The 23,851-nt window shown below is 40.7% G+C and overlaps 2 protein-coding genes across 6 annotated transcripts in view; both read left to right on the top strand.

The window, feature by feature from the left end:
• LOC114157392 (regulator of G-protein signaling 12-like) overlaps positions 1-6,369 on the top strand; it is a 48,332-nt gene extending 41,963 nt beyond the window's left edge. For all 4 annotated transcript variants that reach the window (XM_028038321.1, XM_028038320.1, XM_028038323.1 and 1 more), the window contains one exon: positions 4,978-6,369. In XM_028038321.1, coding sequence (XP_027894122.1) covers positions 4,978-5,258 — 281 coding nt within the window. In that variant the 3' untranslated portion in view covers positions 5,259-6,369. The remainder of the gene's footprint in view (positions 1-4,977) is intronic.
• A 2,293-nt stretch (positions 6,370-8,662) lies between these two features.
• On the top strand, positions 8,663-23,814 carry hgfac (HGF activator). 2 transcript variants are annotated; one of them, XM_028039255.1, is made up of 14 exons: positions 8,665-9,036; positions 9,130-9,184; positions 10,330-10,423; positions 12,133-12,194; positions 12,270-12,407; positions 13,567-13,698; positions 15,802-15,912; positions 16,181-16,355; positions 16,918-17,030; positions 19,985-20,249; positions 20,923-21,062; positions 21,577-21,717; positions 21,846-21,988; positions 23,459-23,814. In XM_028039255.1, the coding sequence occupies exons 1-14, from the start codon at positions 8,986-8,988 to the stop codon at positions 23,630-23,632; spliced, it is 1,794 nt and encodes a 597-aa protein (XP_027895056.1). In that variant the 5' UTR covers positions 8,665-8,985; the 3' UTR covers positions 23,633-23,814. The 2 variants fall into 2 exon arrangements, with proteins under 2 accessions (XP_027895057.1, XP_027895056.1); XM_028039256.1 differs by lacking the exon at positions 13,567-13,698 and having other exon boundaries at positions 8,663-9,036.
• The last annotated feature ends 37 nt before the right edge of the window (positions 23,815-23,851 follow it).

The raw sequence follows: 23,851 nt of genomic DNA, 5'->3' as shown, positions 1-23,851 counted from the left end.
GATACTGTCACTACTGCTTCTCATCCATCTCCTCTCCCTCTCTCTTTTTTTTCTTTCCCACCAGCCAAAATAGAAACACGGCTATGATTCAGTGAAGCCACCTCGCTGCTGGAAAACGTGGAATAGCAACAAGTTTAACACGCCTCTGCTTTTTCCCACTTTTTGTAGACTTTATGGAGTTGTTGCATTTGTATTCAGGTGGCAAGTCGTGCCGGTCGGGCTTCGCAGTATGTTTAAAAATAAAGACTTATTCTGAATGCATCCAGAGAGGGGAACCGAACATTTTCCTATGCATCAGTTCCTGCTTAATTTGTGCATTACTGACGCCCTCTGCTGTTCTCGCGGAAGTGCCCATCACTTCCACACATATGATGAAACACTTGACAGAAGTACAGCGGAGATGGATAAAAGTGTTCTTCGGCGCCATGCCGAGAGCGTGTGTAATTATTAAAAAGCTTCAACCTGGGCAGCAGTTTCTGCTGCAGTGAAACAAAAAGCAATGGGGCCTACAGTGCAAAGGCATCCTAAGTGTTTCCAGCCTGGCATGCGGTTTGATCGCATTAACTTGGCCTGCAAGGTGCAAATTATCCCTCATTGAACAGTTAAAATTAAACTCTGAGGGGGATCTGGTCCCAATCCAGAGAGCTGGAGCTGCTCTGTTGGTCGAATGAACGTCCACAAGGGGGCGACATTACATAGTCTAAAGTCCTTCATAGAGTACAGATCCACTCAGACGTCTATATTTTTGGATCTTAGGCCACTAATCTGTCGTTTATCATCGGCGCAGATTAACCATTCATCCTTTTGCTTACTTTTACAATTGTGTTTAAGCCACATAACACATACACACCAACTGCTGTAAAGTTATTAATTCAGTAGAGCATGTAGAAATAACAAGATTATCCCCATTTACTCATCAAAGCGTAGGGTGCTAACCCTTAAAGGATTTTTATTAAACTTGAAAAGTGAATCATGTTTGTTGAGTTAAAAACAAAACCTTAATAATAATAACCTGTTTGAAGTAGAGTTTTTTTGGTTTACTTTACTTTAAAAAATCTATTAAATTATATATGTTTTTTCTCAAAAAGTTTTATTTTAGTTATTTATTAAAATGTTTTCAGCATGAACTTTATTCCAATAAAAAAAAGGAAACCAAAGTTGCAATTTAAAGTAGCCTTCATTGAGCAACCTTCAGCTTACAAGAAATAACCTTAAAAAGCCTGAACTTCAAATGAATAATAATCTGTTTGCCTTACAGGCTGGGACTTATAAATGAGTATTTATTAGTTTGTAAGTTTCCTTAGTAAAATTAAATGCAATTTTGAAACTAGGTGAAGCAAAAGTTATTTGGTCTGTATATTAACACATTTGTGTACATTAATCACATTTTTCACTCATCTTACGTTGGTCTGAAAAAATATTTGTGCACTCATCCCCCTTTTCTGTCTTTTTTCAATTTAAAATCAAACATATTTTGACATCAGACAGCAAAAATCTGAATTAATTAAAATGAATCATTTATAAAGTGAAGATTATACCTCATAGAACAAAAAAACTATCCAAACTAACATTGGTTTGTGTGAAAAGCAGGTCAAGCTAGAGCAGCACAATCTAAAAAGCTATTACTAAATTACTAAGCGTACATACATGTTGTTGATAATTGGAGGTGGTAGTAGCAGCTGGCCTCGGCTACCCTAGTCGGAACCAGTCAAAGGAAAATTTGGCACATTTCTATAATTGAGTCATGATTTGGCGCATCACTTAGATTTAAGGCTTCCTTCTGACTGCTTTCCAAAGCCAGGTCTTGTTTGTTTCAACAGTGGGCTTCGAGGCGCAGCATGCCTCCAGTTTTCCTCAGGCTCTTTCATGGTCTTCCTCCCGTTGTCCCCGGCGACAGACCTCAGAGCCGACAGGCGCTGACCCCGGGCCAGCCTCATTATCCATCTGACAGTAGGAGGCACAGATCTCTGGCAGCGGGCCTCGGTGCAGACTGTTCCTGGGTCTGTTCCAACCCTGCTGCTGCCATGAGGGCAGGAGGCACCGGCTGTGTTGAAACCCCTGTTATTTTAACATGTCCGACTGCAGGGTTTGACGGCTAAAGTATAGAAAACTTAAATTTAAACCATGCCAGATGATGACGTTTTGTTGCACAGAGCAGAACAACACAGAGGGAGGTGTCACTATGCGGACAGGAGTAAGATAAACAAGAATCCTCCATGTTGTCTCAACTCTCCTAACTCAAAACAAGCACTGCAACTACAGGAGGGCTTCACCACAGAATGCCATTTGTGGCTGAAAGAGACAGGAAGTAACACCAAAAGCATAGATTGTAAATCTATTGGTTCGCTGGTTGTTCTCCAGTCTATCATCCAGAATAATCAATTATTTTGAAAGTTTATTTAAACATTTACAGCCCGGTGGCAAAATTACATTTGCTGATCATTGACATGAATGGTATAATTACCCAAATATACACATACTCCCCCACTAATACTTGAATAAATCTTCAAGTTATCATATATATATATTTTTTTTTAAAATTTGATTGCTGACTATTCTGGAGTTTAGACCCCAAAAAACCGAAATTATAATCTGCATAAACCGCTTCCAAAACTGCTTGTTGCTTAGCTGAAATTATTGCTAGAAACCATTTTTTTCCCACTAATATTTTACAAGAAAACCATCAGAACTTAGTTCAGATTATATCCTGAGCTGCATTTTTAATTTTTTTTTAAACGGCAACGGATGTGAGAACCACCATCTGTTTTTTGTTTGCCTTCCTTCTCGGCATCAATAATTTATGGCGTTGTATGCACTCCACTCCATCACACGTGTCACCCAGCAGCTCTGCGCGCCGCCGCCGATGCTTCGCTCGCTGTGGAAGAACCCACTGACGTGAATGTCACGTTAAAAAGGAAGCTGAGAACTTTTACTTGTCCCCAAAATCCAGCTCAGCCGAAACAATTCATGTTCTTTCACAACTTCTGGAATTCTCCTGGACGTTCAGGAAAGTGTCTCATCCACGTCGCTTCATGTCGGTGTTTTTCAGAAAGGGGAAGTGGAGGTCAGCTCGCAGAATTTGTTTACAGCCGCACAGAGCATGAATGAATCACAGCCTGCAGTTCTGTGGTGAAGTGCTCGGTTTGAGCCCTGCTGCCCCGTGTTTAGAGTCTGTGGGGCCACACTGTGGAAGGTTTTATCGCTCATCACAAGACTTTAGGCTCCACCTGGAGAAGGGGGAGGTAGCTCAATGTAGGAGGATGTTTTCTTTATCATTATCTTTCATTTTTATGAGGTCAGTCGGGTGAATTGGACATAAAAACGCCGATTACAAACATGCTATATGACATCAAAGCAGTGAGTCATCGGGTCTTTCGCTGTGCTCGTCTTCATTCAGTTCTCTCCCAGTTTAAGCAAGTCGGAGCAGAAGTACTTGTGCCGTCAGCCGTGTCGTGAAAGCGGCCGATTGCGCAACGAGATAACAAAGAAACATAAAAGTATCAAAGTGAAGTGATGATTAAAGCCAAGAAGACAGGAAGAAAGAAAAAAAAAACAGAAATGAAGAGATTCCTCTTATCCGATCTGAAGTTACGAAACATGACTCAGAGGGAATGAGCTCAAAGTATGACTGGGCCTTTTAAAAACATTTTCCTAAATTTACCTTTGCTCTTCATTTCAGAGCTTAATAAAACAATAATCTTTTACATTTATTCACATTATATCTATAAATGTTATTGTACTTTATGTAATATACCTGCAAGAAGTAGCTCATGGTGGTGACATGGATGGAGATTAACTCACACTGTTCAAAAGTTTTAACAAGTGAAAATCTGTACAGTGCAGATCCAGCATTAGCTGCAATTACAGCATCAGGTGTTTTGAGGCGTTTCTACCAGTTTTGATGGAGACAGACATTCATTTGGCAGCTCTTCCCGTCTTCCCGAACATCAGTTTTCAAATCATGCCAGAGATTCTCAATTGTTTTCAATCCGGACTTTAACTAGGTCATTCTGACAGATGAATATGATCTAAACCATTACACTGTAGCCTTGAAGATGAACTTCAGCAATAGTCTGGAGCTTTTTGCAACCTGTAACTGTTTTTTTTGTTTGTTTTTAAATAAAGCATTTTCCATTTTCCTATTAGCACAAGCTTCTCTGTCACGGCTGAAGGAACCCATGACGCTGCCATGTCGATTAGATTAGATTAGATTACACACATCTGGATTTCATTTACTGGATTGTACTAGATTTCAAATTCACACTACATTTATATTTTTATTCAGTTTTGTCTTCACTGCGGCTTTAAATATTTATTTGTATTATGGTTTGTGCTTCCTAGTTGTTAGATGTGCATGACTCAGTGATAATAGGCTGTTTGAACAAACTGTGCTATTAGTACAACTACTGCTTCGATTCATTTGGAAAAGCAGTCAAGGGGAAGGCTAGCTACTGTTAGCATTTAGTACTTGAAATAGGGTAGGGTCATTTTTACTAAAGGAGGCTGCATGGTACTGTGTGTAACAATGAGTTCAACATCAGCAAAGCTGCAGCTTCTCTTTAGTTTAGATGCAGAGCAGCCATGTTAGATTATTATTCTAAGTTTTCCAGACAAATCTTGTCCATTCATTTTCTCAACCCAGAAATTGGACATTTCAATCAAGCTGATTCCTTTAATAAAAGATGTAGCTATGAACAAACTCTTAATTCTTCTGTTTTATAGCGTATTGCGACAAACCAAGTGTCCGCCACTGTGAGGAAAACTGTAAATGCAGCAGTGGTAGCTGTTATAGAAGAATCAACCCTGTAGACCAGCACCCCCTTTTAAGTTCTAGCTTTGAGCAGTGTTCTCTCAAAATACGTTGTTTTCAACTTTTTGGAAGTTTTTATTCTCTGGTGATCCTCAAAGACTCAGATATTTCGCCCTTTCAAAAAAATAAAAAAACTCATCCTCATTATATTTTTCTCCTGTGCACAGAGAGAAGAAAAGAAACACCCCACGGCACCAAATCACCCGCTGACAGAGCAGATGCTGCGCAGGAGGTGATGGATGTGGAGGGGGTCCACCTAGAAGAAGCCCGAAACGTCAAAGCGTCCCAGGGCGACGACTCGGAGCTCAGCCTGAGCTTTCAGGGCTACGTCGCCGAGCTGCGGCAGTGCCAGACCAAAATGAGGAACGCCCAGATGCCTCAGAACGGCCGAAACCCGTCGGAGGGCAAAGACTGCCAGTCAGATCTGTACAAGGCCACGATTGTCTGAAGGGAACAACCCCACCCTCACACACACACACCCACACACACACTACTGCACTTTTTAAGCCCGAGGCACTGATGTCTGATATGTTAAACTATGAGCTGCATGTAAAGATGTCGTTCTCTTTCTTTGAAACAAATCTCACGGTGACAGATGTGGTTATGGTAAGAACTTCACAAATGCTCACACGCGTGCATGGATTACAACAATTTGGGAGTTTTTGATCATTTATTTGAATGAACTTTGAAGCAGTTTCATTTACGCTGTCACAAGCTTGAAATTGTAGCCCATTGAAAATCAAAATTACACAAAACGGCCTGAATATATAAGAGTAGTAGTGAAATATAAAGCATGGATTATCTCCAAGCATGTAGTGGAGGTGTCCATTATTAATATGCTGTTTATTTGTGGAAAAGGAAAAATCCACAACTTTAAATTCATTGGAGTGATTGTTCCACGATTATCGTACCTTGGAATACTGAACGCTTCAAATTGATCCGTAAAAACATAATTCGTTTTGGCATTCACGCCCGTTGCGAGTGCAAACCTCTCACTGGGACTGTGCATTTCTTCAAGATTACAACTTTTGTTGTTAACATTTAGTATTGTAATTTTTAGAGAGTGACACGTTAATATTTTTTTGTATAGTTCAATATTTACGTGTCATGTAACTATATTTTTAGCCATGTTGGAGTTTAAGAAAAACAAAACAAAAAAACAATACATTCCTGAAACTTCCCTTTGAGTAGTATTTTCTATTACAGTACGAATGTTGTTGGTTGCATATGGTTAACTCTTAAAATATGTTTTTTTTCTGTGGTGGAAGACTGTCTAATGGAGCTGATCTTGTTTTAATGTTTCAGTTTGACTTTCAGATAGATTAATTTAAAGCCGCTGGTGTGTGGAGAACAACGATGCAGGCAGAGCTCTGTTTTCACAATCAAACAGCAGGCAAAGCACAATTTACGAGTAATTTCTTGTTTAATGGTCTTCCTTTGTTACAGTAATATCTTACACAGTACCTCTATTGTCTGTATTTTCTGCTTCTGTGGTTTTGAGATTGTCTAAATTGTTGAATGATTAAAAAGCCTTCATGGTGACAGTTTCAGCAAACTCACATTCTTGCCTTTTGTGGGAACGTCCTGTTCAGCTTTGACCCAAAGTGTTACTGTTGCACACTTAAAGTCTCCTATTTGACTATTTTTTCTTTTTTGTTTTTTTTGCTATGTTTAATGTATTTGCTAAATCAGGCAGTGCTGTGTATTATAAATGGTGCCGTTTCCTTTGTTGAGCCGGCTTTCTCCCTCTGAGGGATCGAGGGATAAACCGTCCAGCCTCCTCTTTGTATTTCCAGCTCAGCATCTGGAGAGCGATTATTACAGCTGGTGAAAATTACAGGTTTGATTGTGGGACCGGGTCGTTTGTCTTGATGCAACATGTCAGAGCTGGAATCCCGACAACACACAAAGCTTAAAAGATCAGACTGGCTCTTTGCTTTCATGCCACCCTTATCTCAAAGGTTTAGTTATTAATGAGGTCCTTATTAGAACGGTAACTCCTTCCAAATGTTAAATACAGCCTTAAATCGGACTTTCTCTTTCCTGAAAGAAGAGCGTGACAGAACATGTTGACCCAGCTGAGGAGATTTACCTGCAAATATTCCTTTCACCGTGACTCAAACTTTTTTTTTTTCCCCCTCTCAACTGCTGCAGAGCTGTGGCATGATAGATGTTTGGTATTTTATTTTGAAGCAAGACACACGTAAGGTATCTTTAAAAATCAGCTGCAAATCTCTGCTCTCACTGATATAGCAAATGTTTGGTGTCTCCTGCATAGTGTGCCAGTGGTTAGGGTAGAATCACACGACAGGAAATTATCTACAGGTGGAAGTCGCTAATTTTTAAACTCTTAACTTCCTTTACCTCTCGGTCCAATGCACTATTATTACCGTGATGTAATTGGTTGCAGTTGTGTCCCTGGGATGGATTCAGATGGGTTTCTAGAGACACGTCTATGAAAGAAGCGATCACGATATAAAACACCTCCACATTCAAAGATATAACTCTTTTGTTCCATTAACTTAAAATTTTATATTACTTATAAGGTGACGTTTATTTTAGCACTATTTGTGCTGTAGGAAAGAAGTCCCACTCTGAGTAATATTTGGTTTTGATAGCAACACTTATTATGCTACTTACTTTTTTCTCCTGTAACATTTTCCTCAGATCCTCTCTGACCCAGAGTAAATCACGCCTATAAATAGCCTGGAATCACCCAACGTGAACGCTGAAGCATTCAAAAGTGTTCGGAAATGAGAAAACTTTGTATATTAAAAACACACGGTTGGCATGGAGACATTGTCGGGGTGTGATCGCATGTGGAAATGCTCGGGTGTTTCCAGCCACGTCCTTTCACTGCATCAAGATGTGACATGTACCACAACTCCGTACCGTAATATTTTCTGTCAACACACTCTACTCATCTCTTGTGCTGTTTCAGTTTCCTGACACGCTGCTAAACTGTTTTACATTTCAGACACACAAAGTTGCTGCGTTACATTTATATATGAAGAGGCCGCCGTTTCTACATCTAACCAACATCGATTCAAGTTGTATTTTCCACGTGCAAACACCACTTTCAACTTACTCAGTAGAGTTGCAGGTGCTACGTGTAACACTGAATGTAGATGCAATCTTGCAAGTGAGTTGTAAAAATAAACACACTCCCACCACAGAGTACTATTGTTGACGCTCCGCGTGCATTCAATGCATTTTCCAACTCCAAAGTTAGAATTTCTGAGTTCTGACAACAAATGAAACACTTGAGCTTAGAGATATATTTAAAAAAAAAAGAATCAAATATTTAAAGAATAAACGCTGCTTTTGATCATACTCCCTCATTTTTTTAAACAAGATGTTCACCTGTGAAATAAATATATAATATGCATTTAAGTCACATAGTTTAAGGGCAATGGTACCAAACCCAAATTAAGTGTATTTAAACTCTTGACTTTAAAAACCGTAATAAAAATTGCCTTAAAAATTCTCTTTCTCATTATACTGGCATTTTGCAAATAGAAAATTTTGGGGGGGGGGGGGGGGGCAAATTGATCTAAAGTAGGAAAAGTTTATTCTGATTTCACGTCAGACAATGTGAAAAAAAATAAAATAAATGAAAACACTACATTTGTTTTTTTTTTATATAGTGTATGTAAACTTCTGCGTTCATTGAACGCAATTACACTATTACATTTGTTTTATTTTGTAAATAAATAATTCACCCAAGGCAACCAGTCAGTCGTATAACCAATAATTAATAAAAATAAGAAGGCTTTTTTTTTTTTTTTTTTGGGTGGGTGGGTGGGTGGGGGTGGGGGGGGGAGGGTACGGCAATGCTCCCACCGGCCGCGTCCTCACCTCCGCTCTCCGCCTGTGGGTGGAAAGTTTTGCCCTCTCTTCCCAGCCGATTAGCCTCAGTGATGAACCGTGGGCGGCTGCAGAGAAGCAACAGCAGGAACACCAACCTGGATACGGGATGCGTTTGACTTAGATCAGGCTAATGACGCAACGGGTTTACTCACCGCAGCCTAAAACGGCGAGGAACAGGACGCTGCTTGCAGGGATTCCCGGGTCTCCTGTGACCGAGAGCTGGCTGAAGCTGACAGATATAACGTGACAGCTTCACGGACTTCAGGAAATTAGCCTCTCTAGAACGCCAGATGTGAACTTTCAGCATGGGATACGTCAGGCTGGCTTTTCTCTTACTCGCTTTCAGTGGAGGAGCGGTAAGTTTTCTCCTTTTTTTTTTTTTTTTGCGTGCGGATATAACAAAATAGTCGAATAACAAATAATTAATGTTTCATTCCACTGATTTTCAGCGCATGTTGGAGTTTGGATCTGAAATTGTTTTCTCCATAGCGCCGACCAAGAAAGGTAGGCTTTCTGTTTCAGTTAGTCAAGAGCAAATGTTTGGAAATGAGGTACAAGTCCTCTGGAAAGGAAGTGATATTAAGTTTTGGGAAGAGAAGTACAAATATAGTGTTTATCCAGAGGTGGGCAGAGAAGCCAGAAACTACTCAAGTAAAAAATAAAACGTCATTTTAAAAAAAAAGGAAGAAAAAAGAAGAGAATAAGAGTAAAATATTATATTTGGAGTCTACTTAACGGAGTGACTATTTGATCTCAATATCTAATTATACAGAGAAACGTATAGAATATTTACCAAATTCTGGTATTTTAAAAAGTAAAAAAAAAAGAAAAGTGTCCAAAAGAACAACGCAGAAGAAACCTAATTTTTTTTAGGTTTCCCACTTTTACCTTTACTTTTTAAAGTTTTTTTGTAGGCAGAGTTTGGGAGAGTATCCAAAACTTTTTAAAATTTACTTCTGTATATTTTTGCTCAAGTAAAAGTAAAAAGTAGCCGTCTAAAAGTATTTTGTAAAAAGTCTACTTGACTAACTGATCATAGCATCTGATTTAAAATTTAAACATGATGTCATAAGACATATAATAAAATGAAGTTATGTGCAATTCTTGATATTTTAAAGACTAACATAAAAAAAATAAAATAACATGGTTGCAAAATAACAAATTCACTTATGAGATGTCCTGACCAGGAAAAACCTCTCACCAATTTTAGTAAAATAGCACATTTATCTGTTCTTGAGCAGTACGTACAAGATTTTAGTCTTTTTAGCAGCTTTGAGTGATGAAGCACAGAACGTTTTGCACATCTGCAATCATTTGAGTTAAGTGTGCATGAAGGACTGCGGGTCCTGAGGAGATCCTCTGATCCAGTATGTTTCTGGCTGTATGTTTAGGGTAAATTTCCAGCTGGAAGGTGAAACCTTGCCCCAGTCTTAAATATTTTTCAGGTGGCCAACTTTCCCACCTGAGCCTCTGATCTCTGCAGCTCCTCCTACTTAAACGAGTTTGAATTTTTTATTTTTTTTGCCAGGCATAGTGAAGTATAAACTTTTTTTTGTTTGTTTGTTGTTTCTTTTTTGGAGATGTCAGTGTTTCCTCAGTGTGAACAGACTGAAAGCCGCTTTTTCCTTTGGTTTTGGTTCTTCTCCCAGTTCTTACCACATCTGGCCAAGAATGCAAGTTCCCTTTTCGTCAGGGTGGATGGCTCCATCACCGCTGCATCACCACCTCCGGCTCCAAACCATGGTGAGTCCCAGGCAGCCAGCTGGATCTGCCTCAGTGGGTACACCTGCAGTCGTTAAAGCTCAAACCTCCCTTCACTCCGACTGTTTTCTCTCATCCACCGGTTAGCGGGTTAGCATAGCGATTCACTGAGTGATCGCTGATGCAGTTTGTAACTCGAGCAGTGCAGTCACACCTATTCACAGCTGGCTGTGCTTGGGGATTCCTGCAGCAGTGTCATCACAGCAGAGTGCCGGATGAAGCAATCTGCCCCCCAAAGGGGAGACTTGCATAATTTCCTTGTTGCTGAGTTGTTGGCGGGACTCATCATGTCATCATGTCTTCATTACTCTTGAGTTATCTCCGTCGGTTGTGTGAAAAAAGGTAGCTCAAGATAAACACAGACACTTAATCTAAAACTGTGATAACAGCTGAAGTTTAAACCATGTTTTAATATTTCTGACAGTTCATCCTCGGGGTGTATGAACAGCTGCCACCATAAAATCGTAATGAAGCTTATTTTTTTTATGACTTCAAGTCGTAACGTCTTCCTTTTTTTTTATTATTTTGGAAGAAACAACCCAAGACATGCTGAATATCTTTCCAGTTGCCGTCACTTGGAGTCGAGACAGGAAGGGTGGATGCCAACAAGTTCGAGCAACCTATACGCAATTATATATGGCCCAACAACACTTGTCCACCTACACCTAAAGTGTTTGCAATAAGACCCCACATGTCTCCGTGATGAGCTCATGGGCTCAGCGGTGTTGCAGCAGGTTTCTAGCTCTGTGCTGTAAATTCGAGGTGACAAGATGAGCGGGGGGTTGAAGAATGCAAAAAGGAAAAAAAAAAAAACTAGTTTTTTTGCTGCCGATTATTAAGCCACCTTTAAAACGAGACCCGATTTCATTTATCGAACAGATGAAGAAAAACCAAACTGCGCCTGTACTGAAAACATTCCTGAGCCTAATAATTGGTTGTGTCACACAGTCTTTGGGCCGCTTTCCTTCAGCCACATTGGAAAGTTTTTGAGCGGCTTGTTTAAGGTTTTATTGTAAGGTCTCAACTCGATTTAGCTCTGGACTTTGACTAGTCCACTTCAGAATGTTGATTTTAGTTTTTTTTAGCCATCCAGGTAGAAAACGCAGGGTTCCATTAATTACAGCAATTCGTCCAGATCTGGATCGCCACACTGATCATCACACTACCACCACCGTGTTTGGCTGTAAGGAAAATGTTGCTGGTTTCATGGCGGATGTAATGGGATGCAGACCTTCCAAAAAGCACGACTTTTGTCTCATCTGTTCACAGAATATTTCCCCAAAAGTTTTGTTGATCAACCAGATATTTCCTGGCTCCTTTTGGTGACTTTCATGTTGAAAATCATCGATAGGATATCATTTCTGCTCTGTCTCTGTGTCACCATTGAATGATCAACACTGACATTAACAGAGGTGGGTAAGTCTTCATCAGTGCAGACAGAGAGTCTGCACAGCTTAGCCTGAGATTGAATAACATTATTACCAGCTCATTGCTGCTGGATTTGAGTAACATTTACATATTTACTTCACTTAACAAAAATTGCTGCTGGACAATATTGTAGAGGTAACAAGTGTTTCTCAACAATATGCACAAATCAATCAAATCTTGTGAATCCATCAGCATCTAAGCACTTTACTCATCTTTGTTGAACTTGTTGAAAAGGAAGCTTCGCCCTGTTTCTTCTGTCGTAGGTGCTCCCTCACACACAACTTTGACCGGGACAGACAGTGGGGCTTCTGTGCTCAATCTGTTGGTGAGTGTCCTTTTTAATCGGAGTGGAGGTTTCACTCACTTCCTCCACTAAATTTTATTTCCCTTCCTTTTCGAGGTGCGTCTCGCAGAGAACTCGATCCCTGTCGCTGGAGGAATCCCTGTCAGAACGGAGGCGTCTGCACAGCGATCCCACAAACGGAAACTTTTCAGTGCTCGTGTCCCGAGAAATTCACCGGGAGACACTGCGAGCAAAGTTAGTCAGCACTCATATTTCCTGCTACAGTTGGGTTAATATTCAGCAACAAAAATGATTCATTTCTCATAAAACTTCTAAAGATTTTGTCTTTAAACCACAAACTGCAGAGTATTTCACTGGGATTTTCTGTGACAGGCTGAAACAAAGCAATGGAAACTGTGACGTGAAAGGAGAAATGACATAATAGTGTCAACATTTGATAAAAAAACATTATCAGTGTTCATTTGTAGACAGCTCACATAAATCAAAGCATTGTAGCGCCAGCCTTTGCAGCAACATTGTGTTTTCTTCATAGAGCAGAAAGATTCATTTTGGTCTTATTTAACCTGAGCAACTCGGTGACAAGATGCAAACACGACTGTTGGCTTTCTGTCAGCATTGGCTTTCTTCTTGCCACTCGTCCATAAAGGCCAGAGTTGTAAAAGTACTGCTTATTTAGGGGGTGTGCCGTGGTGGCGTAGTGGTTTTTGGAGGCCTTGAGTCCTCGACGCGGCCGTCGCGGGTTCGACCCCCGGACCCGACGACATTTGCCGCATGTCTTCCCCTCCTCTCCTTCCCTGTTTTTTCCTGTCAGCCTACTGTCATATAAGGGACACTACAGCCCACAAAAGACCCCCTGGAGGGGTAAAAAAAAAAAAAAAAGTACTGCTTATTTATTGGTTTACATATTTTTAGTTATAAAGAAATAGAAAAACGTGTTGCTTTTTTTTTTAATTATTTCACGGTTTTGCACTACTTTGTGTTGGTATCGCATAATATGTCCCCAGAAAAATACAGTGAAGTTTCTGGTTGCAACGTGAAAAACTGTCAAAAAAGTCCTTGGAGAATGAAGGCTCATGTGAAAGACTATTACATAAAAGGGCATTTTATTTTAATGTTCCTTTTTTTTATTTATTTCATAAGCTTTGCACAAAAAATATCATTGCATTCACTCTGGATTTTAGCATACTTTTGATTTCAAGCCAGCAATTTGAAAGAAATTAGAGTGTTTACTTAGTTCTGACTCATTTGTTTCCTCATTTTTAACACATGCAGTCAATACAACAGCGCAAAAAAACTCAGCCACTTGGCATGCATTTTGCACAGCTCATCCATCCTCTCTACGCTCCACTGAGCTCTTTAATCTCCTCTCACGTTTCCACCCGCTGCCTTTCAGAGAAGTGCTATGAAGCCACACACCTGCGGCGCTATGACACCGGAGAGTCTTGGGGACGAATTCACCTCCGTAACGTGGAACAGTGCACATGTGAGGCGGGGGAAATCAGCTGTCAAAGAGTCCACTACACAAGTAAGATGTGCTTTCTGCCTTTGTCGCCGTGCCTCCAGCGCGTCCCGTTTGTGCCTCCTTTTTGTTGGCTTGTTAAGAAGCGAAACCCAAGATGGGAGCTTGCGCTGACCTAAGCAGTGTTTTCTCTCTGGCGACCTGCAACTTTGACTGTGTCTACATTGAAGCTTACGAAGACGAACGTATAGAAAGAACAGCTTGAACAAACGACTGCGTTGCATGAAAAGGATCACCTTCCCTCTTGTTCTGAAGAAAATGTTGTTTTTTTTTCATTTTTCAAACAACCTCCTCAGCAGTAGCAGCCCTTCCCTTTCTTTGATCACAGCTCCATAGCTACAGGAGTAACCTTGCCTTTGAATAAAAGGCAGATTATATGACTCACAGTGACTCAGGGTAGGTGTTATATAGAACACACCCCGCGGGTCCTTGCTGAGCTTTTTATCTTAGCGGAGGGATGTTCATGGGAATTTGACACATTTTCTCGCATGAAGAAGAGATCATCACTGGAGCGTTTTATACTCTCCCATTTTTTTTGTCATCATGGTATGGGCTTAAATTACATCAGTTCTGCCCAAAATAAAAGAAAAATCTGTTCACTTCCACAACAAATACAAAAATTAAATAAATAACATTGATACAGTCCACCACTGCACCGCTGTGATTTGCGGCGGAGAGAGAGAGAGAGTCCCCAACTCCGATTAAGAGGCAAACAGGTTGGCGCAAAGAAGAAAATAACTTAATATTAAACTCAGTCTGAATTTGCAAAACGAGATGCAGAGCAAACAGGAGGCAATAAATCATAAGCAGGCCAAAAAAAGGTTGGTTGTAAAACAGTAAAATAACAGTGGGACATGGATACATCACACAAAGAGTGAATGAAACTGCGATGAGAGAATTAAACTCGTATATTATATAGATTAATTATACACAAATTAATATTTAAAGCTTTTACTTCTGTTAATAATGACGAGTAAGACTGCTGCAACTAATGAAAATCCAAAATCCATCTGTCCATCATCTTGCCTACTCAGTTGAAACCTGACAGTTCTCATGTACACAGTCATTAACATCCTCCTCAAAGACCGCAAGCCCATCAGTGGTCACTGCGAAAGAAGTTGGGTGTTCACTATCAAAGCACATTAATAGAAGACTGAGTGGAGGGAAAAAGTTGCCCAAGCAACAGACAAACCCCATTCAAGAGTTTCAGGAATTCCCACAGACAGACACGTCCAGGACGTGGAGGTCTGGTTTTGCTTTTGTTAGGCCACTCTTGAACCAGAGACGTTGGGCTGAATGGCTGGAAAAGCGTTGAAAGAACCAGGATATGTGCTTGTTTGCCAGAGGCGATAAGGCGAGGAGCCAGTTTCCCTCCGGCCAGGATATGATTCATGAGAAGCTCAAATTAATTAACTACCAGGGAGCTCCCTCAGCACCAGAAAAGATGTTACTCAAAAGTTACTCTTTTTCCACCTGAGACACACCTACTTCAAATTTCTTAGTGTCACACAACAGTGTTAGGATTCCAGAAAATAGTGGAGAGCGAGTTGCAAAATCTCCCAAACTCTTTTTAGATTAACGTAAATACTGCACTTTATTTGGACATCAAGGTAAACTTCACTTTACAAACTCATTTTTGCCCATATCACCTCCATAGATGTTCTCAAGGACCAGTTTTGTGAGACTGTATCGATGAAACCTATTAACAGACTATTGAAATATTAATAAAAAGCTGTTTCTGCATTCAGTAAGTTCTTCTTAAAACATCTTTTCACATTGATCAGTCCCTCTGGGATTTTGGGATTTTTTTTGGAGCTTTTTCACATTCAAAAAACAGATTTTGTGGTGCTAATTTAGAAATATTTGTAAGACATTTTGCAATATTGGCACTTGTGCATGACGGTGAATGTGACTTTTTGTTACTCGGACCTTAACTGGACATCAAGTAAGGCCGAGGCCGGATTTGTCCAATAAACTGAATAAGATGGAAGAGCTGCTCCGCCGGTGTATTCATGAACAGCTCTAGGATGCTCTTGCTTCACTTCCTTATTTATGCCATTTGATAGTAAAATGCATAAATAGATTATGTGATATTTTGTGTGTTTTCAGAGTGTCGCAGAAACCCTTGTAAAAATCAGGGAATATGTCGGCTGATCACGTCCACCGGAAAGGAGGTGTGTTACTGCAGAAACGGTTACGGTGGACCCGACTGCAGCCTTGGTAAGTAACCATAACATGACTCTGTTTCACTGAAAAATCTAATAAAATTATGAATACCCTCCCACCCCACTTAGGTGCTGCTTGTATCTAGAATAGAAGATAAGTGTTTCAATTTTCTGGTTTTTCACAAATACATGAATGTTGTGTGAATTATAGTGGCAGGCAAGGAGACAAGTGACATTTTCTCTCAGCTGACTTCAGTTTTTGCTGTAATAAATCTGACTGATTTTGCTTCATGTGTCTCTGCCTGTCGTGTGCGTTTGTGCAGTGCCAGAGACTAAGTGCTACAAAAGCAGGGGCACGGGCTACAGAGGAATGGTGGGCACCGCTGAGTCCGGCGCCCGGTGTCTGCCCTGGAACTCCGACCTGCTCTTTGACGAGCTCCACCTCGGCACGGTGAACGCGTCGACCCTCAAAGGTCTCGGGGAGCATGCCTTCTGCAGGTGCGTGCCTGCTGGAATCCTGCCATCGCTGCACCCCGAATCCGGCGGCCTTATCAGGAAAACCAGACTCGCTTTTATATTTCCTATAAATTCTATTCTAAGGCAGAAATTTCCAGCTTTCTTTTAAAAAGCGGTGCCGCTCCTTATCTCCCAACGCTTGTCGCTCGAGTGGATGAGGCCACACACCGTGTTTTACGCAGAAGCATAAAAAACTACCTTGAGTGTTTGAGAGACGCGCTGTGAAAAATGGCTTTATCTCTGACACAGTTGTTCTGTGTCCGGTTCCCACTGTTTATCTTTAGCCTTTCTTGTTGCCATGACTACCTCGCAGCAATACGGTACACCCACATCAAATGGTATGTGTTGAAAAATGTTCCCGACGTCCAAGAGACCATTTTAAGAATCGGTAAAGGAAGCCTTTTAGGCTACATTCTGGTAACAAGAAAGAAAATCCTTCAAAGACTTAAACACAGTTTTTTTATTTTTATGTGTTTACCCTGAAATCTGATGTGAGAGGCTCGGCCTCTGTGTTGCGTAACCCGCTGCATCTGTGTGTGCACAGAAACCCAGATGGGGACGTGAAGCCGTGGTGCTACACAGTAACTGACAGCGCCATCTCCTGGGAGTACTGCAAGGTCCCCTCCTGCGTGACGCCAGATTGGCAACAGCTGACAGGTAAAGAGGAAACGGCATTTGTAACATCAACATGATGTCGAAAACGGGAAGAAATGCTCAGAGAAAACGAGAAAGAAAGCGCAATTCATGACCAGCAAGATATAAGAATCCTTGGAAAATACTGATAAATCAAAAAACGCTAAAAGGTTTCTACCTTGGCTGACAGCAAAAGCGAATTGCTGCTAGAAAGAAGGATGTGATTTCAAAGTAATCTGGTGGACGGTCTATCTATTTATCCATAACAGCCTTTAAGTCTGATCACCTTCCCTTTCCTGCACTTCTAATTCCACCTCTTTAGTCTAGTAGTTTAATCTTACCACGGTTCAGCATTTGAGGATATTTATTCAACACATAACTTTAAGTTATTCACAGAAGTTGTGCCTATTCGCAGGTTTCTTTTCGTAAAGCACATTTAGAATATTCGAAAGAAAATGCAGGTTATCAGACCAGTGATATTCCTTAGTGCTGTTATATATGGGGTCTGTAATCAGCTCTTTGGCTCACTTAATATGCTAAATGGTGAAATAATGTCCTGTTTTTATTGTTTCTTAATTTTTATTCTGTGCTCCCTCTAAAAACAAAACAAACACTGCCCCCCTGGTAAATCTGGTACCAAGAGAGGCAGAAAGGAAAACTGTAGAGTTTAGCTTCTGCAGAGGCGCGAACACGGTTTAAACTGTGTACATTGATGCACATTGAGATATATTTGCTGTTTGAACTGTTAAAATAAGAAGTTATGAGCATTTTTAGAGGGAATCTCTAAAATATGTGGCCCCTAATCGTCATGGGGGTTAAAACAATGAAGCCATATTTGACATGTTTGATGTAAGAATCATTAAATCCCATCCATCCATGATCTTTACAAAGCTGTCGTGGGAGAGAGGCCGAACTGTTAAATTTGACCAAAGACGCAAATTGATCTCACACACTTGAAGTGCATCATAAACAACCTGCGAGCAAAAATCAACACAGAAAGGAAAACACTGAACACAAACCTAAATCGTTGAAATAAGAACAAAATTGCTGTGCAAAGATGCACAATGACCCAACACAACCCTCAGAATCTGAACTTTATTTTTCTTGAAAAAAGGAAATTTCAACAGCTTCTTGTTTAACACAGAAGATGTGAACCTGCGTTTAGTTGCTTCATCATAGCAAGGCAAATATCTGGTGAACTAAGTTTGAATTAGTCTTAACCTTTTCTTCAAAAACGTAACTTCATTTCACCCACACCCATTCGTTTTACCGTCCCAAAGCATCCAGGTCCCTCTGTATCGCAACTCTTGATTCATCGACCCGGTGACACTTTGTCGCTTGAGAATAAGCTCAGCGCTTCATCACGCACCCAGCCGTTTGATTAAAGGCCTTGGCGTTTTCTGATCTGAAAGAGAAAAACTGAAAGCGCAGTGAGCGCCGCTAATCTCCACCGAGCCGAGGCGCAATCAAAAGCAAGAGTTTATCTAAGGAGCTTTTCTGGAACCTGGGCTCAGCCAGATACCGCGGGGCAGAATGAGGCATGACTCAGCCCGAATCAACGCGTCACGTCAGGTGCAGCTGAATGTTTATGAGCCGAGTTTGATCTGGCACAGTCGGCTCTCTGTCGCGATGTCAGGGGTATGCACAGGATCCACAAGCTTCTCCCGTCTGCTGGAGCCGCTCTCCAGCAGACGATTTGCATAGAGAGAGGAGACTATGTCACCCAAACACTATCACCTTAAAGAGACACTTAGAGGATTCTTGTACCAGGAAGGAGGCCAGGAACGTTACTGGGAAGGAAACTACCAGCAGAGCTGTGAAGAGATCTTCAATGTAATATTTAAATCAAAGATAAAGAAAGTAAAATAATAATAATTTTTTTTTTAATGAGGATTTCATCAGTTAATGTAAAATTGCTATCCTTATGTGAAAAAGTAATCACACCCCCAAACCTAATAACTTGCCAACAACTGTAACCAAGCATTTTTCATAACTGGCAAGTAGATTTAGCCTCACTGAGGAGGAATTTTTGTCTTGACTCAGCCACAATGTAACATTTTGAAGCATGGATGGCCTGCTAAAGGTTCTATCACTGCATTTAAATCAGGCTTTAAGTTTGTACTTTGACTAGACCACTTTGAAACTTCATTTTATTGTTGCGATTTGGCTCATTGTCTCACTTTGTGATCCAGGTACGCTTCAGCTTAATGTCACACACACTGATAGTTGGTTTTCTGGTAGAGATTAGATTTCTCGCCTCTCTTCGGGAGGCTCACTAGTGTTTCCATCTTTTATGCATTCATAAATAATGACTCACTGTGGTTCACTGAAGTCCCAAAGCCTTAGAAATGGCCTCATTCGTTGGGATCAGGGAACAATTGGATGCTTTTTTAAAGATCTTTTAGCTTATCTTAAGTTGTCAACCATATAAATAGTGAAACTCCACTTTGCAAAAAAGGTGCTCCGGGTTTCCCCGAGGTGTATTTTAAGCCTGGCGGGCCAACAGGCTTTACTTGCATCCCCACCAGGCTAAGCATTGTTTATTTATTTTAGTATTTTCATGTTTGCCTTTATTGAGACCCTGTAGACAGTTTAGGTGCTGTTAATAATGACTTCCAATAATACACAATCACCCAATGACATTTTAACATTTTCTGTCACATTTAAAGATTTTTAAACACAAAAATCAATGGCCCCAGCGTCCCTACCTCTGGGCTTAGCAGGTTTTATGGGGGAAACCCTGGTGCTTAATTAAAAAGCAATTACTTTTCACATGATTGTTGGCTAGTTTGGATGACTTTTGTCTATTGATCATCAACTGAAAACCGAGGTCTGTGTTTTATCTGATTATTTGTGTGTGGTATTGATATTTGTTAGATGATCCGAGGCATTCATTTATTTAGAGAGCTACAGTAACAGCTGCGTCTTATTGCTTGGAATATTTATCTGCCTTTTCTTTTTTTTTTTTTTTTCTTCAGCTGCTTCTCGACGGATTATCCCGTTCAACGCCCTGCCTAACATCAAAAAGCCCAACTCCTCCAAGCGAGCCGGAAAGCCTGTGTGCGGGGTAAAACACAAAAAGAGGTTAGCGGTAGCCAGGGGTCGGATATTCGGAGGAAACGCAGCCCTGCCGGGAACTCATCCGTGGATGGCAGCCATTTATACTGGACAGTCTGATTTCTGCGGCGGCAGTCTGATCTCCTCCTGCTGGGTCCTCTCTGCTGCTCACTGCTTCCTCAGCAAGTATGCGGTGCAGTTCAGCTGCACTACTTATTAAATATAGGCTAAAAAAAATATTGTTTTTTTAAATCCAGATACTTTAACAGAATGTGAAAAGGGAAGCATTATATTCTGCAAAATGTTTTAGAGGTTTGTAGATGGGAATACAGTGTTTCGTTTTCTTAATCTATGAGCTTCAGAGTCACATTCTGACTAAAGCCTTAAAGCTTGAAGACAGTTTTTTCACCTGATTTTAGTAAACAGGTTGTTTACTAAACAACTGCATTGACCTAAATACGGATGCGCTTAGATAAAGTATTTGTATTTGGGTGTTTTACGTTCAAATTTAATCCCTCTCCTTGGTTCACTATAAGTCACTCTGTCCAACAGGAAGAAATTTCCTTACAAATCATTTGTGATTCATTAGTATTAATGTAAGAGAAAATGTTAAATAATGTACATTAAAGACAAGAAAAACTATCACAATTACATTTTTTTCATTTATTGATCTATTTGAGATTAGAGAGGATAGAAAAGTTTGCCTGCATGTTTACGCTGCTTGATAAAAATTCTTCTCAGTGGAGCGTTTTGTGATGATCTGGTTTCAGACAGACAAGCTCATTTGCATATAAAAATGCATTGTTTTATTGTGACCCTGTGTTGCTTACAGCTGATTTAAACTGGTTTCCCCCCTCAGCCCTCTGAAGTCTCAGCTGCGCGTGGTTCTCGGTCAGCACCACTTCAACATCACCGGTCCCAACACTCGGACTTTCGACGTGGAGGACTACGTCTTCCATAAACACTTCTCCATTTTTAATCCGACGCTACACGACATCGGTAAGCAGCCTTGCTTTATTGGTGACCGGGAAACGTGCTTCCTCCTTCCATCCAACAATCAAATAAAATGTAGGAAATAAACTCATTTTTGGAGCGTGATTCACCACAGCGCAGTTCAACAAATAGCTTGTAAAACGGTCTCCCCATGCTCGGCATTAAGTGCCAACTTCTTTTTATTTTTTAACGTCTGCTTGTGTGCCGCCCCTCTTCATAACCCCCTGAGCGACTGCCCATCGTCCCGCATCAAAAACTGCCTCTGTCAGCAAGGATTCAGTTACAAATGTCCCAGTGAGTCAATCTAGTTTGAACAAACGCCGTCCTTGTTTAGAAACACTCAAATGAGTTAAGACCCCTGCTCTGCGTTGGGAGCCGTGCGTCACTCAGCAGCTGCGCTCTTTACTGCCGGGCGTTGCCCCCGGAGTCTTCAAGTCTCCCACTTTCTTCTTCAGCTTTCTAACCCATTTCGTAAGCTCATGTTTGGTTTTTTGGGGGTTTTTTTCTCTCTTTCTCTCAGTTCTAATCAAGCTGAAAAAGCAGGACGGGCGGTGTGTGAGGAGAACCCCGTTCATCAGGCCCATCTGCCTCCCAGAAAAGAGCATGAAGTTTCCCGCAGGCTACTGCTGCGCGATCAGCGGCTGGGGACGCACGCGTGAAAGTGAGTCAAATCGGCACTAAAGAGGAGTTTATTAACTCCCCAATCCCACAGAAGAAGACGTTTTTAAAAAAATTGTTATTACTATCTTCTACATAATTAATGAGCCATTTGTGGTTTCGACTTTACAGAGGCAAATGGTTACTCTACTCTGCAGGAGGCAGGAGTCAGGCTGGTTTCTCATGACGTCTGCAAGCGGCCACAAGTGTACGGGAACCACGTCACCGACGACATGATCTGCGCGGGGCTCAGTGGATGCGTGGATGCATGCCAGGTAGGCAGCGCATTTAGACGAGCGGAGAATGATTAGGAGGGTTAAAGCCTCCACTCTGAATCGGGCCTGCAGGAATCACATAGAGAGGAAAAACTGTGAAAGTTTGTAGTAAGTGGTTACAGTCTGATCGAAAGTATTCATGTGTTTTTACATTTTGTCACATTGCAAAATTTGCTTGAATCTGACTATTCAAGCTAATGTGTAATGTAATTTGCAGGGATTTTATTTCAGAGATGAACATAAATGACTAAATACTTTTGAATTGCGAAGACGTTAGAAATGGTTTCCAAAACTTTTTGCAAATAAAATCTGAAAAAAAAAAAACCAGTGTGGTGAACATTTCTATTTAGCCCCACTTAAATAAAAATCAGTGTAAGTTGCCTTAATAAATTCACTGTGTTTTGATTCCCTCAGATTATTTTTGCCACATGTTCTCAGTGTGATTCAGATCTGGACTTCATTTATGTCTTTGAGCTAAAACATGGCCGTCCGACGCTTTGCTGCAGGTGACAAAATCAACAAGTTAAAATAGAGTTGCACAATTTTCAAGGAATATTTCACAGCAACACTATGTGGAAAGTTTTAGACCATCACGGTGAACACGCTACATAAACTTTAGCATTTCAGGCAATGAAGATGTTCATCAGGTGTGGGCATCAACACCAGTTAAAGTCTATTTAACTGGCCAGATTTACGTGACTGATATGCGGCGTATGAATGCATCACACTAAAAATCTAACATTCCGCCAAATCTTTCATCCAAGCAGTTCTGTGCAATCGCACTAAAATGCGATGATGGCTGTAATTCCACATTAAGGTCGAGAGCACCTCCAGGGCATCATTTTGTATTACTTTTTTCAATAAAAACTAACTATATTGTTTTTTTAAGTGCCTAATAATGAGGCAACAGAATAAACAGGCAATATGGTCTAACACCGTGAAGAAGAAAAAAACATTCGCATCTTATTTTATCTTGTTTTGGAGGAATTTAAGAGAAACATTTTATATGTGCAATTTTCTTCGTTGAATTATTAAATTCAGGGGAAACGGATAAAAACTGACTTCAATTCCCCTTCAACACAGGAAGCGATGTTTAGTCATGATGTATTTAGGGAAATATAAACTCCAGACTTGATCTCCTGCTTCAGTTTTAGTTAAAAGCTTCTGCTTTCTAATTAAACGTAGCAGCACATGAGATGTCGGCGGGGATTCTTTGGACAGAAGTGGAAGTTTTTGAGGCTCTCGCAGGTTTACAGGCATCTTCACCGACACACCAGCCACTTGAAGCATTTAAACTCCGTCCTCTCACAGGGAACGTCAGAGAGGACTGTTTATACCTCACTGGCGGAGAGCAATTTTTAGTGATGCATCGGGTTTCAAGTGTGTGACTCAGCTGTTTGCATGCGAGAGCTTTGATCTGTGCATGTATGTTTACATGCGTGAGCCATGTCTACTTATGTGCTTCCTCAGGGCGACTCTGGCGGCCCGCTGGCTTGTGCGAAGGGTGATGTCAGTTTCCTGTACGGGATCATCAGCTGGGGCGAGGGCTGCGACCAGCCTGGAAAACCTGGAGTTTACACCAGAGTGGTTAATTATCTCGACTGGATCCATTCTGTGATTAAACGGAAAAAAGGGAAGACATGACAGTGTGTCACCTGGACTATCAGCTCGATCTTTTACTTGTATGTTTTTATACTATTTTTGGAAGTAAATAGAAAATATATATATTTTTTAACTGTGAAATACATTGTGACTGAATATATTTTATATTACTTGACAAACCGTGAATCTTTAAGACCAATAAAAGAGTACTTTAAACAAAACAATTACATCGAACCGTGTTTTTATCTGCACGACGACGAT

The sequence above is a fragment of the Xiphophorus couchianus genome, chromosome 14, assembly GCF_001444195.1.
Source record: "Xiphophorus couchianus chromosome 14, X_couchianus-1.0, whole genome shotgun sequence".
In the NCBI taxonomy this organism is placed as follows: domain Eukaryota; kingdom Metazoa; phylum Chordata; class Actinopteri; order Cyprinodontiformes; family Poeciliidae; genus Xiphophorus; species Xiphophorus couchianus.
Note: the sequence above shows the minus strand (reverse complement) of the source record. Positions and strands in the feature narration are given on the sequence as shown.

What these genes read in the sequence shown, in the direction of transcription:
- hgfac (XM_028039255.1), top strand. Translation starts at nt 8,986, where the DNA reads ATGGGATACGTCAGGCTGGCTTTTCTCTTACTCGCTTTCAGTGGAGGA. An exon ending in TCGCTTTCAGTGGAGGAGCG is followed by an intron (nt 9,037 to 9,129) that starts GTAAGTTTTCTC and finishes ACTGATTTTCAG; the next exon opens with CGCATGTTGGAGTTTGGATC. An exon ending in CGGGAGACACTGCGAGCAAA is followed by an intron (nt 12,408 to 13,566) that starts GTTAGTCAGCAC and finishes GCTGCCTTTCAG; the next exon opens with AGAAGTGCTATGAAGCCACA.